The sequence below is a fragment of the Sturnira hondurensis genome, unplaced genomic scaffold (assembly GCF_014824575.4).
Source record: "Sturnira hondurensis isolate 20B ecotype Veracruz unplaced genomic scaffold, ASM1482457v3 Scaffold0008897, whole genome shotgun sequence".
Taxonomy (NCBI): Eukaryota; Metazoa; Chordata; class Mammalia; order Chiroptera; family Phyllostomidae; genus Sturnira; species Sturnira hondurensis.
Genome location: NW_028081528.1, coordinates 5387317 through 5402881, shown reverse-complemented (window position 1 = coordinate 5402881; position 15565 = coordinate 5387317). Strand labels below are relative to the sequence as shown.

General features: G+C 36.0%; 1 protein-coding gene across 1 annotated transcript in view; it reads right to left on the bottom strand.

The window, feature by feature from the left end:
- Nucleotides 1-14765: 14765 nt before the first annotated feature.
- Nucleotides 14766-15565, bottom strand: part of ABCB5 (ATP binding cassette subfamily B member 5) — a 95359-nt gene continuing 94559 nt past the window's right edge. Inside the window, exon 27 of the mRNA XM_037056246.1 lies at nt 14766-15023. Within this exon, the coding sequence (XP_036912141.1) occupies nt 14826-15023 (198 nt within the window). The 3' untranslated portion in view covers nt 14766-14825. The remainder of the gene's footprint in view (nt 15024-15565) is intronic.

Below are 15565 nucleotides of genomic sequence, written 5' to 3'. Positions count from 1 at the left end.
AGTTGTACCCCAGTGCAGGGGCATGGCTCCAACCATGGCGGCCTATGGTTCAATCCACAGCCTCAGCTGGCTCGGATCTCTGTAGCAGCGAAGGCAGGGCAATGGCCTATCTGATCTGCAATGAGGGCCTCCAGCGCCGAGCCTCTGCAGCTGCCGGTGGAAGCTCTCTGTCCACTAGGCGCTCCCAAGTCCTCCTCCCCCTCCCCCGCCTTCCACCTACCCAGCTGGTGACTGGAGCCCTGCCCCCACCCCTCTCTCCCGGGCGGAAGCCGGGAAGCGCCGGAATGCCGCGTTCTCTCATCCTATTGGGCTTAGGTGTTGGAAACCACCGGAGGACAGAGTTTCAGTGCTTTGATCTCCTGTCCCAGCCATTCTTTAGCACAGAGGGGTGAGTTTAAATTAAATTTCTTTCTCTGCTGATAAGTTCTAATGGGCCCCAGAGGTGAATAATTATGCAGTAACATTTCATGGGCTGTTGGAGTGGGACTTCCCACTGCGCTGTCACCAGGAACAGAATATCCCAGGAAACTACAAGTACCTTTCAGACCTCGGCGCAGATGAGCGAGTCCTTGCCCACTCTCACCTTTCTCGTCCCTGCAAAGCAGTTTGTCGTCACATTTTTCATTCAACTTTTATTTGTGGTTTTAAAATACTTTAGAAACCTCGACTGAAGGATCTTGTTTGAGGGTAAAAGGATATTTGCTTTGGGGAGTAAATATGAATTCCTATCAGGACAAGGTACACATTGATAAAAGCTGGGCTGCATTTTTCTGGAAACAGGCAGATTTCATGGACTTGCCTCAAACTACCCAGAATTACTCTCACCACCTCTCTTCGCTTGTTTTAGTGAATTACTACTCTGTTGCTTGATTCCTGAGTAAAAGGGTCAAGACCCGAGGCTGCAGCAGCGAGTGCTCTGGACCTACTTGGTTTGCAGTTCAGAAATGAACTTTCCCTTTGGGGCGGGGGCGGGGGGGGGGGGAGCACGGTTAAAAGGGAAAATGCATTTGCTGCTTCATTCGAAATACCTATTTATCAGGGAAATGTGGACTTAATTCTATAAGATTTTGATTTATATTTAATTTCTCCCCAAGACACATAAGAAAGAGCATAAACAGTTTGAATATTTCAGTGGGTCATGACATGTTGAAACTCAAAAGGAAATCAGACTCCTAACCTAAATCAAAGAAATCTAAATTTGTAATTTAAAAGCACAATGGAATTCTTTATTGTTTTGTTTTTCAAAGAAAACCCTTTATACTCCGTTTACATCAGTGTTTCATTGCATAGCATTTTCCTTGTTTACTTTTCTTCCCTTTAAATTTCTCCCATTAAATACATTGAGCTCCCACAAGCTTTAAGATTTCTAAATCAACACATAGAAACTGGAGCCTGCTTATCAAGTTTTCACTCCTCTCTTGGCAACTAATTTGAAAGGGCCCAAACAATGAGTTGATTTACAACATTATGCTCAATTCACCCTGTACTGTAAGAGAACGTTGAAAAAAAAAAACCTCACTAATTCACCTGGGGTTATCTTTATGTCTTTGAGGGGACCAGTCCTTCCAGCTTTAAGTTTTCTAGCTGTTCCATTTTAAGCACAGAAATAGAAGAAAGTAGATGTCCACTCCCCCAACCCCCAACAAGAGTTCAGGTGATTGTCTAGTTCAACTGAAATTAAAGGATTTGCACTACCCAATTTTGCACCCAATTTACTGTCCCCAATTATGCAGTTACCCTATCATCAGGTTTCCCGTCGTTTCAGGAAGTTCTGTGCTCGCTCTTCTACACTGATCAATGCTTCATTTCTCTATTACATGCTTAGCCCTTAGTTTGGCTTTATTTTTGTTTCCTTTTTTTGCTTAAGCAGTTTCGTTTCCTTTTTAATTTAATGAACAGTGGCCTTTGTAAGGGAGGGGAACCTAGTGGCAGGTGGAAATGGGTTTATAAGACAGTCACATTAATTTAGTGAAGTTTAAAAAATATCATCAAGTTATATGTACTAACAGAATTTGTCTCTAGAGACAAATAGAGAATATGAATTCTCTATTTTTGAGGGGGGGGATAGTCATTTTTATAATATTAAATTATATTTCTCCCCAAACTTGAAGAAAATAAGGTTCTTCTAGGTGAAAATTCAGCAGCCTTTGTACTATCAAGCAGATTAAGCTTTGCTTTCATCCCAACAAATATTCGGTTTAAGAGTTCAGTGGTTAAACTCTTGGAAGGAACGCATGTCTCCTATGCCCTCCAAAATAACATGTTTTAGTTTATTATCACAGTCAAATGTTGTAATAGTAAGAGAGACCAGTAAAACAACCTTGTAAATATTTTGGTGAAAAAACATGATAAATTCTTCAGTTGCCTATACTTTGTGGAAAGCATATGATTTACTTTATTTAGTATGTGGTATAATTATTAAGTGTGAACATATTTTGCTTCATGACATGTTTGCTTGAATGTTTTAATATGCATGCCCAGCAAAATCAGAATCATTGAAGTGTTCCATTCTCAAAATTTTACCTGTTGTGCTTTCAGAGAACATTTTGCTTCAAAAGAGGGATATATAATAGTAATCCCTGTTATAGAGAAATGGTATTTAGGTCTGTGAAGTGGTTTTGGAGCTATTCTCAGTATTTTATGTGGTATATTTTGTTTTGTTTTTTACTTAATTTTTTAAAGTAAACTTTTCATTTTGGAATCATTTTAGAGTTACAGAAAAGTTGTATAAATAGTACAGCGAGTTCCAGTTGTTTTCCTTCTTGTTAACATCTGACATTACAGTGTTATATTTGTCAACCCTAACAAATCAATATCGGTATATAAGTTTAAAAAAAGAACCAAAGGCAGCAAGTGTTGCATGGCTCATCTGTCAGTGGTAGATTGTAGCTTAGCACAACGTTGACCTCTTTTTGGGCGGCTTCTTACAGTCAGGGCTCCTTACGGTCTTCTCACCTGTGCAGAAGCTATGTCCTAGTAAGTAAGTCACTACAGAGCTGGTGCTCAGGGGTCTGTCTTTAAAATAGTTTCTTAGGATGAAACATTTTAATTTTTTATAGGTAATTAAAATCTAAGAAATTATTGTATATCTAGTTCCATGTTTATTTTTATTTCATGTTTGGAAGCACCAGATTCACTTTTAAATGATTGATAGTTTCACTCCAAACTAACAAAAATTTATTTTTAGCAATATTCTATTTGTAGTCTAGGCTTATTTTATATGCTACAATTTTAAATGACTTATTTACTTATTGTTATTGTCCTTAATATAGTTACTACAAAGTACAAATAATCTAATTATTCAAGTTTTTTCCTATATATTTTTCAATTTAAGTTTTAGGGTCATTTTTGTGGAGGAGTTGTTTCTCAGAGTATAAAAAGCTTTAAAATCTTAATGGTTGACTTTTAAAAATAAGCACAGGTAAATGTCTCCTACACTCCATGGAGCAGTATATTTACATGGATTTTTGTCTTGTTTAAGTAAGATTGTGGAGAGTTTCATGAAAAAGAAAATTATTCTTTATTTCGAATGTATTTACACTTTACCTAGGGTTGCCAGATAAAATACAGGATATAGAGTTAAACTTGAATTTTGATAAACCATAAATAATTTGTCACTATAAGTATACCCTGTGCAATATTTGGGACATACTTTTACTAAACATGATTTTTTTAAAAAGTTCAAATTTAAGTAAATGTCCTGATTTTTCATTTTTAAATGAAACTCATATATCTATAAGGACAAAGCTTAAAAAAAGGAAAATATAAAAACAGAATAACTCATGCCTGTTCACAAAAACGCTGGGAGTAGCGTTCTGTACTATTTTGAAAGGGAAATGAAGGACGTAATGAAGTTAGGATTTACTTGTTATCTGCAGGTGACAGTTGCTTTTCCAATTATTCTTTTGTGCTTTTTAGTTTTCAGCTTGTTTGGCTTCATTCTGTCCGGGCTATCCTCAAACATTTAGAACGCTAGTACTACTCGCTAGTACTACCGGGCTGTAATTAGGAGCTGCATTTACCTAGCTCTCAGGAAGGTAAGATTGTGCTGATGTTTGCTGCTCAGCATCTCCATGCTTTTTTATTATAATAATGCTGTAAGAAAGGAAGTACTTTGTACTTTATACCCACCCCCTGGTTTAATTGCGCTTACTTAAACTGTCCAAACATGGACTCTTACTCCAAGTAGTCACGTGTAAGTTGTAGCAGCAGTACTGCATATGAAATTCACTTGCTAGGTGTTCTATAAATTATGACTAAGTAATCAATTATGAGTAAGAAATCAAAGTACTCTATTCCAGGTGAGTCTGTCTTTCCTCTGTGGAAGTATTGCTATAGGAAATAGAGGAACTAGCCACTCATTTATTCATGGCAATTTCTCAAAAAACAATCCATTATTGCCCTGGCTGGGTGGTTCAGTTGTTTGGAGCATCATCCCATCCACCAAAAGGTTGCAAGTTTTGTCCCCTGGTTGAGGCATGTGCATGAGGCAACTGATTGATGTTTCTCTCTCTCTCTCTCAAATCAATAAACAGTTCCTCAAGTGAGGATTTAAAAAAAGAAGCAATCCTTATTTAATGTAATGGCTTTCTGTTTTGTGGTTCATTTATGCCATTCATTTATTTTTTCTAATAATTTCCTATCTCTTGATAATGATTATTTGTGATTATCCCAGAAATAATGATAAAAATTCTGCATAGCTTGTACATAATACAGGCTAATAAGGGGTCAGGGAAAGAATGAACCCAACATCTAAGGTTTATCCATATTGCCTTCACACAGCTCAAAGAGTAAGTAAAAACAGTATTAACAAGCCATGTATGCCCATCAGATAAATCATTAAGAACAATACAGGCAGTCTTATATCCATAAACAGAATTTATTTAGGACCTACGCTTAAAAGGCAGCCACCCCTTAGATTCTACTTTCATCAGGCAATAAAACTACAACAGTGAGAGTTCAGAAGAAACTGGTAGGTGGGAAGTTTAGAGATACTTAATTTAAAGGCTGGCTTGATGGTAGCACTCCCTGGAAAATTGTATTTAAAATTAAATTTTAAACAGATTCCCACAAACTGCTATACTTATGTTTTCACTCTGTTTTATAAAACCAATCATATATTCATTTGGATTAATAAATATTTAAAAAATATAATTATCTCTGTGAATTCCAAAGGGAGGAATTTTGGACAAAATTAGATGCTCAGTGAAGATAGTCTAGAAAGTACCAGAAATTGTGAAAAAGCAGAGAAAACAAATTACCTTAACTCCACTTCTGAGATACAATTGTGTTTTTACTTATAATCTTTTTTCTATGTGATTTTCTTTTCATATGTATGTACAAGTGCATAACCTGCTTTTCTCCCCATTAATATTAAAATAAATTTCCCTTACTATTAGAAATTCTCTGCAAATATAATTTTAAACATTTATAAAATATTTAACTTTATATATCAACTTTTTGCCTACTTCCCTAATATTGAACATTTAATTGTTTACAAATGATTGAACATCCTTATGCATGACATTTTGTTCAAATTTCTGATTATTTCCTTAGGATACTAGAAAAGGAAGAAATTCTTGAGGGATAAGAACATTTTAGAGGCTCCAAGTAGAGATGACCAGATTACTCTCCTGGAAATACGGAGCAGTTTCTATTGCAGGAAACAGCAGTTAAAGAGCCAGCTTTACACGGACTGATTTCCTAGTCTTAGTTTATTTAATAAGGGAGGAATGAATTCATTATTGCTTTAGGATGTAAATTTTATAATCAATAAAATGTATTTAAAAAGAAGTGATTTTGGAGAGTAATTAAAAAATCCTATTAAAAAGATGCAAATATTAGATTCCTGCACCTTTTCCATATATTTATTTGCCATTTTCACTTTCTCTTTTGTGAATTGCCCTTCCATGGTTATGCCCTTTTCTGAATGAGAGTCCACTTGATTGCAAAATGAGGCAAATGATCTGGGCCAGTGGAGAACATTCTGGAAAAAGTGAGTGCTGGCTCTGGAAGCAGAAACTCCCTTCATGCCTTTGCACCATAGAATTCTCTTAAATTGGGTCCCACAAGTAGATTCCCTTTTATTAGTAACAGATTAATTATGGTAAGAGGGCAGATGTGTTATACTAACATTTTACAAAAGAATTTTGGAAAAACGACCAGTTGTATTTCCCAGTTAAGACTGGACATTGTTTTGCACAGGCACGTGACACTAAAATATACATTCAAATAAATATGTTAGTCGTAACTGGTAGAAAAGTTAAAAAAGGATTCAATCAGTGTGTCCATAGGATACACAAAAAATGACATTTTAATGACTTTACTAATTAGCCAGATGTTTTGGCCTCTGGCTGCATGAAATCTTTAAGTTTATTCATTCATTCATGGCCAATACAGGCAATAAATCTGATTAGAATCAGCTGTTATAACTGGACAAAAAGATTTATTTAAAAATTTGGTATTTTATCACCATTGGAGAAGTAGTGTCCAAGAGTTCTGCTGCCTATAAAGTCAGGTCTACTTAGTCAATAATTAATTCTAAGTTTTTTAGTTTCCTAAATCTTTATAGTTCAAAGAGTAACTCTTTAGTAAGCTTGAAGTTTTGCAATACCTTGGTGACATATTCACTAGCACTTGAAAGAAATGCTTAAATACAACCACTAAAGATTCTTAAATTCTTGAGTTGTTGAGAGGAGGGAAAGGAAGAAGAGGAAGAAGATGGTGAGTGGATTGGACTCATGAAATCATAGCACATTACATCTTATCTCTAATATAGTCTCAGTTTGTAGTAGAGATAAGAGTTTAATTTATAGTGATATTTTAAGTCATTTGTTTTTGTTCAAAATTTTTTAAAATCAAATCAACAAATACTGAATGTCTACTTTGTGCTCATACTTTGGGTTAAAAGTTAGCCTTGAGCATGATCATGATTCAGTCATAATTTGAGGACTTATCCATAATTGTAAAATAGAAGTTAATTCTGAAATTCTTTAAGGGAAATTTTTGTTTTAAAAAAATGCCCATCATCTTGCCCTTATGACTCTAAAATTAACTATTTAAAAAGTAAAAACATGTAGGTATTATAGTATAATAATTTTAAAATGTTCTAAGTATGTTAAAATAAAATAACTTCAACCTTGATCTGCAAGTGTGTATGCATTTATTGGAAATTAAGCCCAATCTATTTTATCTAAAATTGCTACAAGGGGACAGAGATGAATTTAATTTGTCCTCTAAACAAAGTTACTTGACTATTAAGTATATTTAAATATTCAATTGTGTAAAACAAACTAAGAGAACTCACTCATGGGGGTAAATAGACATTTAGCAAAGCTTTTTTTAAATTTTACCCATGTATAAGAAATTCTTAATACACTGAAACTCAAAAGAAACCAAGGAAAGAAAAAAGAAAAGAAAGGTGACAAGAGTTTATGTCTTTTTCAACTATAGTGAAGCAGAGAAAATAAGTTAGCACTTACTGGTATTGATTAATTGTTCTACATATGCTCAGGTTTACAACTTTTATTAATAAATTCTATATAAAGTGACCGGTTTTATAGACAAGTTTTTCTATTGTTTTGACCAATGCTTCTCAACCTTTTTGTTGTTGCTCGCAAATCCCTTTGAGACTCTGATAAAAACTATGGATCTTATCTTAAAAATATGTTCATCTCAACACCTTTCTGCTGCCTCTAAATGGAGATTTAGAGCTAGAGGCCCTTTCAGTCCCTAGTTTGTATTTCTACTAAAATGGTACATATTTTAGAAGAATTTTAATGGTGTAAATCATAGAAAATGTCTCATCTTTGGCTGTACAATCTACCTTGATAAAAATTAACAGGGAGAAAGGAGAAGGGTTAACTCTTGTCTGACTGTGGAGTTTCTGTGAAGATACTAAATTCTTATTGANTCTGATAAAAACTATGGATCTTATCTTAAAAATATGTTCATCTCAACACCTTTCTGCTGCCTCTAAATGGAGATTTAGAGCTAGAGGCCCTTTCAGTCCCTAGTTTGTATTTCTACTAAAATGGTACATATTTTAGAAGAATTTTAATGGTGTAAATCATAGAAAATGTCTTATCTTTGGCTGTACAATCTACCTTGATAAAAATTAACAGGGAGAAAGGAGAAGGGTTAACTCTTGTCTGACTGGAGTTTCTGTGAAGATACTAAATTCTTATTGAAGGAGCAACTTGAGGTACGTAAGAGAAAAACATGGGAGTGTTGCCCCTCACATTTCAGAAATGTATGATCAAAATTTTATTATGTTTTATACTTCCTTTGCTTACTTTGTATATGCTGGGTTTGTGATACAGTTTTCTAGTGGTCAGGTTTAATTGTGTCTAGGTTAATGCCATAGGCATTCTGCCAATACATAGGATGTTATTGTTAATCATTAAACACTCTAATTTTAAAACAATTTCATTACTTGAGGTGGTATTTATTTTATAATATTTGGAAAGTCATTTGTATGAACAGGAGCCTTAGTATAGTTAAGTAAACCTAAACCACTTTTGATGACTCCACCTTAGTCGACACTTTACCTCACTACTTTTTTTCAGTTACATTTGTAAATCTGTCTGTGCTTTTGCATGATATAGCTATCAAGATCTTTTTTTATCTTAACCAGAGAGAGAGGAATGAATGCACCAGCTAGTGGATTGCAGAATGGGACAAAAGAGTTATGCTAAACACCCTGAAGGCAAAGATAGCAGGGATTGTCTCTCTCCCACAGTGAGAGACAATCTGTGTAGATACCAGGGTCTAATCTTCCCTTATGCTTGTGAGTGTGTGTGTGTGTGTGTGTGTGTGAAAGTAGGGAAGGCTGAAGGGTTGTGAGGAAATCATGCTATTGCTGGAGCAGCTGTATCACAACCCTTCCAAATGGTAACTGGGTTTTGTATGAGAATTTTTTCAGAGTATGGGTAGGCAGCAAAATCCAGCTTCACACCAGAATGTTAACCAAAGAAGAATCTGTACCTTTGTGTTTTTGCAGTGCAAGGAGGAGGCAAATGGCAAGTCATTTCTCTCCCTCTTTCCTTTCCTTCCTTCGTCCCTCTCTTCTTTTTTGTTTTAAAGACAACAACCTTTTTAAAAAAAATATTGGTGTGTGTGTGTGCGAGGGAGAGAGAGAGAGGGAGAGGAGGAGGAGGAGGAGGAGAGAGAGAGAGAGAGAGAGAGAGAGTGTGATCGACTTGTTGTTCCGCTGTTTTATGGATTCATTGGTTGGTTCTTGCATGTGCCCTGGCCAGGGATCAAACCGGCAACCTTGACGTGTTGGGATGATACTCCCATTAACTGTGCTCTTGGGCCAGGGTGCAAGTTATTTTCTAAGAGAACAAGTCAAAAGTATCTTACCATTTCCAATTCCTTCTCAGAGAGATAATGGGTCAGCTGTGGAGTCAGATTTTCTGGGTTATAGCCTGGTTCTCTAATTTCCTTGGTGTTTGACCTTGGGATAGTTCCAAAATTACTCTGTGCCTCATGTAGTAAAATATGAAAAATAATAGGATTATTCTACTGTCAGTAAGTTAATGCCTATAAGGCTTAATCCAGTGTCTAATACATGTGTGCTCAATGCATATAAAGTTATTTTTAGTAGTTCTAGCTTATTTTATAGTATTAATTGTATTATTATTATTGCTTCTACTAATACTGGGAACATTCCAGTTTATAATGGACCTTTGTTACTTTGGAGGTTTTCTACTTTCTCCATTTTGGGAATCCCTGTTGACCTTGTTCTTGATGAATGTCTCTTCATTTCTGGCTTAGCTCTAGGAAACTGGGAACTAAAAGAATTTATGAAACTAATATAGGCAAATGTGTAATTTTACCGAAATTGGGGCCATGGGACTAGGAATTTAAATTTAGATTTGTGCCCTGGCTGATGTAGCTCAGTGGATTGAACGCAGGCCTGTGAACCACATGATCATGGTTCGATTCCCAGTCAGGGCACATGCCTGGGTTGCAGGCCAGTTCCTAGCAGGGGACTCATGAGAGGCAACCATACAGATGTTTCTCTCCTTCTCTCCTTCCTTTCCTCTCTAAAGATAAATAAATAAAATCTTTTTAAAAAAAATAAATAAATTTAGATTTGTACCTCTCTTCTTAGGTTTGCTGAGGACTTGATGGTGGGATTTTTTTTATTCCATTACTAAGCTGATTGCTGGAGTGCATTACAGTCTTTGTTGCTTGTTTTCTAATAGGTTTTTCTTTCTTTAGCTCTTGTTATCTCTCCCTTCCCCGCCCCCCCCACTGATGTTTTGGTAATTTAACAACTTTAATCCTTTTCATGGAATCTCTTCTTGACTTTCAACTGGGTAGAGAATATTTTAGCCATTTATTATATTACTGTGATGCAACAGGGTTGCAGATCAAACAAAATACCTCCATTCAATAGCAAATTTTTCTTGGCTTATAAAGAATAGCATCCCACCATTTACATCTACAAAAACACAGATCCATCCACTAGACCATTTTCCCCCTCAGTCTAATAATGCGACTGTGATTGCTCATGTGTAGTTTTTCATACCTTGTTGTCTGATTTTTGTTTTTCTGAAATCTAAATAAATAAATATCTTCTTTAAGGAGATCCTCAAGCTGTTTAAAAAGAAAAACATTTTCCTAGGATTTTAAACTTAGTTAATTTTAAATTATTAAGAGAGCGTGTCCAACAAATTCAGTTATATTGGTGATGATTTTTAGCTTATTTCCAAAGATATTATGATCACAGATACTATGCTTTTGTCTAAGACATATGTGTCTTAAATTTTTTTTAGTTTAAAATTCTCACATTTCTGCAATTTTATCCATTAGAAATTTTTTTTCAAATCTACGACACTTATACAGGGAAGTAAACACTAAAGGAAAAACCGATCTCATACCTTGGGCTGAATTCAGTCTTGTTCCAATGGTGTGGATGTAGAGAGTATTTTTAGGGCGTGGCTGGCTAATTTTATTAGATCATGTAACTGCAGCCCACAGTTTGGTTTTATCCTCACATCCACCTGAGGGACTCCTATGAGCAATGACCACGCTCTCCATTCAGCCAGCCATCTCCCTGCATAGACTGTAGAGACAAGTCCTCGATGCTGTGGTTGAGACTGTAAGCTCTGGAGTTAGACAAGGATGTGAATCCAAGTCCAAGCCTCAACAAGTTGCTGAAGCTTCAGTTTTCTTCTCTTTAAAGAGGGATAATATTAATAACATGTGCCATTACAGAGTTGATGTGAAGACTAAAAAGATAATGTACATAAAGTGCTTATCCCATGTTTGTGTGAAAAATTTCCCCCCAAAATGGTAGCTCTCATTAGAAGCAATAGTTTAAAATGATTTTAGGAAAATTCCAAAGGGTATGGGGTCGGAAGTGTGTGAAGCTCCTATATTTACAGGGTACTGTTTTTACTTGCTTGCACATAAAGTTATTAAGTGAAAAGAAAATAAAGTTAAGTAGAATTTAGTATAAACTTCTACTTAATAAATCTTGTCTCAGGATAAAAGGAAATAGCAACAATAGCAACATCCAATAGAAGTGAAGACAGAAAGACAACTGCATTCCAAATCCTGGCCTAGAAATGAGAATAGATAGCATGTTGTGATGGAAATCTATGGGGCTTGGAGGCAAGAAATGTGAGTTTTTGCTTTCTCATCAGCATATAATGGTGACGTTGAACTGGATGTTTTCAGAGTTCTCTCTGAGTTTATACTCAGTGCAAATATATGAAAACTTGTCTTCTCCATGGACTAAGAGTTTCAGTGTACAGCCTTGGTAGCAGACTGAGTGATGGCCAGAGAGGGATGGCAATGTGACGAAGGCAGCAGAGACAAGAGGGATGCAGGCCCAAGAAACGGGCAGCATCTAGAAGCTGGAAAAGAACGAGGAAGAGATTTGTTCCCAGAGCCTGCAGAAACTGATTTTAGACTTTTGACCTCCAGAACTGTGAGACTAATTTATGTTGTTTCAATCCACTAAGTCTGTGGTAATGTGTTACAGCAGCAATAGAAAAGTAGTACATGCTTTATCGGCATGGTTTTGTTAGAAAGAGATAAATTGTGTAACTTGAGGTACGATAAAGAGATATTTGGTGATTTTTGTTTTTTTAAAAAATATAGCTTTTAAATGAACTTTTTAACTTCCAGTAATTATTGCTAATAGCAAGGAAATGAAGGCTTAAAAGCAAGTGTGTCTCCCGATCCCTCATTCTTCTAGTTCAGTTTACCCACTTTCTTCCCTTGATTAGTTCTTTTTTTAAAGATCTATTTTTAGATAAAGGGGGAAGGAGAGAGAAAGAGAGGAAGAGAAACATCGATGTGTGTGTGAGTTGCCTCTGACACACCCCCAACCGGGGCCTGGCTCACAACCCAGGTATATGCCCTGACCAGGAATTGAACCAGCAACCCTTTTGGTTCACAGGCTGACTCTCAATCCTCTAAGCCACACCAGCCAGGGCTGATTGGTTCTTATAAGTGAACTTCCCAATCAATCTGTAATTCTACCTCACAAACCCACTTGGAATAAGACCTCTAACTAAACAAAGAGCACATAGCTCAACACTAACAGGAAATATTTTCATACAACAGGTCATGTGCAAAGTACCTGTGCATACTCTATGGGCACAATGGTACAACAGGTCATGTGTAAAGCACTCTATGCATACCATGGAAGTGACACACTGAGTAAGCTAACAACCAGGTTATTAGCTATGACCTAAGTTGACTTAACATGAAAACATACCACAGCTTGTTTTAAGGAGTGGCAAGATATAAATAGGTTGGCTGGGTTAGTTATGAAACTGGTGTGACATGGTAGGGATTTTTTTCCCTTACATTAACATCTGTGCCATAGCTTATCCTTGCTAAATTGTTTCTATTGCACTGGTACTCTCATTGGTGTTGCAGTTATTTTAAGACTCACTGAACAGCCCTTCCTCCTAGGAAGGAGTCTCTGATAGATCCTGGCCTCTCTGGTGAACAATTTTTGTTGTATTTAGAACTTTCTAGGCCAGGTATTTACAGGTCCCCACCTCCTCTCTTTTTATACTGGTACATCATTATTATCTCTTGTTACTACTGTATATCCAAACCCAAAGGCAAAGGAGAAGCAAAGGGCAAGCACGCCTGAACAAGTTTGAATTGAGGTCAATCTGGATAAGTATTAGCATGTGAATCATGACTACCAGAAATCAGTGTTTTCTTGAGACCAGGAAAACCTGAGACTAAGGGATGTGTCATAATATAGATAAATGTCTTGAGGGAAATTAGCCAGTGTATGAAATTCGACAATGTACACTCAAATACAAAATTATTTCAAAATTAAAGAAAACCAACTTGAACTATGGTACGACTAAAATTAAAAGAAAATTCAGGTAATTAAAATTACATTTGCTGTGTGAATGGAAAGAAAAAGTTAAGCGAGCCAAGAATAGAAGTATCCTAGCCAATAGATCAGCAATGACTGATCATAACCCATGACAAGGTGAAGGTGATACAGGTATCCCTGCTTCCCCAAATGTGCCATGTGCCACTTTCCTTTTAGGAAAGACCTACGTTAGTACCTGTTTTCTCTATCCAAAAGAAGCCTGAAGAGGATGCTCAATTTTTTGGTAAAAGGGTTAAAGTGAAGACAGTCTTCAGGGTTTGTTCTGCAGCTAGAGGTTATATGGGCAGTGCACCAGCCGAGCCACGACAGTGGCAACCCCGGGCTCTGGAACTACACTCTGCATCCCAGCATCGAGTCGCCAAGGCTTGGAATCATCTGTGAGCATCTGGGCTTTATTTCGATTTATTTTGTACATCTGTTAGCAAGATTATATATTACTGGAAAAGTGTACTTTAGATAGGTTGGCCGTGTCACTGTAAATGAAAGAAAATGTAATTAGAATGGAAATAAAATCACGAAGCAATTACATATTTGGGTAAATGGAAAACATGGCTCGGACTACCAATATTGTTATTTACACAAAACATTTAAATCATACATATATAAAATAAGGTATGAATAAAATTTATACAAATCCCTTGATTAATAATAAAGGTATTTAAAATTTTTCACCCACAATAAAAGTAGCTCTTATTTCAAGTAAATTTAAGTGTTCATATACTGGTAGGTCTGTGATTTATTCTGCCAAACCCAAAACTCAGAATAATGGAATTTTCAAGATGGATCACATGAAGCATTTTGCTTACTGGTAAAGTGAAAGATAACCACCTAATTCATAAGAGATTCTACACTGTCATCCTCCCTGCCCCCCTAACAAAGCAAAATAATTTTTGGAAACAGTGGATATTCATTAACAGAAACATTGAGAGAGATATTATGAGAGAGATTCCTGAGGTCTAGAGAAAAGGACTAGCTCAAAGTACTCTAATAAGAATTAAATGTGCTGGAAGTTCCAAATTAAAATCATTCTTCCTGCAATGCCATAGGCCCAGCTACATCTTACTCTCTATTTGCTAAAATCTTTCAACTTAGTTAACTTGACAAATTTTTCCTCCTGGAACGTAGTCCTGGTTTTATAGCAGAAGTTGATGGGAAAATAGATTCACTTTGCAGAAAATTGCTTTATAAGCAAGTATGCTAGAACACTTTTATAAAGTGAGGGATAGGGGCATTATTTTACTCAAATGAGTTTAGGAAATTTTTGTTTCCTTTAAAAAAATCTGAAGGGAAGAGAGTGTATAAACACAACATGTCTGTACTTGCAGAGTATGATTCTAGATATTGATATATCAGTAAAAGAGATCAAAGCATGCCAAACAATTACTAAGTAATCTTTCTTTTCATCACACAAAGATCAAGGTATGTGCTAACTCTAACAGCATCACTGCACTGACTGTGCATTTACTAATTTAAAATATGTGTCTTGATTTCTCAGGAGCTCTTGGTGAGTGCCCCATTCCTTTACTTTTCCATTGTGCAGAACCACTATCAAGTCTGCATTCTGTATCGTGGAGAGTCTGTGAGCCACCACTAGGCACGTCCTCTCCTTACTGATCTCATCAAGGGCATGCTGGACCACCTGGAAGAGAGAAGTACTGGTGATCACTAGCTCCCGTTAGATGCTAATAAACTTGCCTAAATCAAATCAATTAGGGTGACTTAATAACATTCTTTGTTTATTTGCTTATTCCCAAGGAAGTTGCCCTACTTTGAGAAATATTCACCCTAATCAACAGAAATCTAGAAAAAGTAATTATAGACATTGTAAGTAACACTTTTAATTGGACAAACATTTGTGACAATGAAAAAAAATGAAATGGTTATTTGTATGTAAGTGGTTCCAAACTCAAGGTCAGAAAGTAGTACTTCCACACATAAGTAGAATTCATTTACTTTCTTCATTTCTTTTCATAGTATTTTTAAAATAGAACTTATCTGTAAAACTTTTCTGACCAAAACAGTATCTCAGCTACAATAAGGTAATAAGGCTGTATAAAGGAAATAAGACTAGAGGTAAAAAGCAGTATTTGTTGAATATATAAAATGTTCCATTGACTGCTTTCCTCCAAGGTGGATGGATATCCCATTTGAATCTGCAATAAACCTGTAAGGTGGGGCATT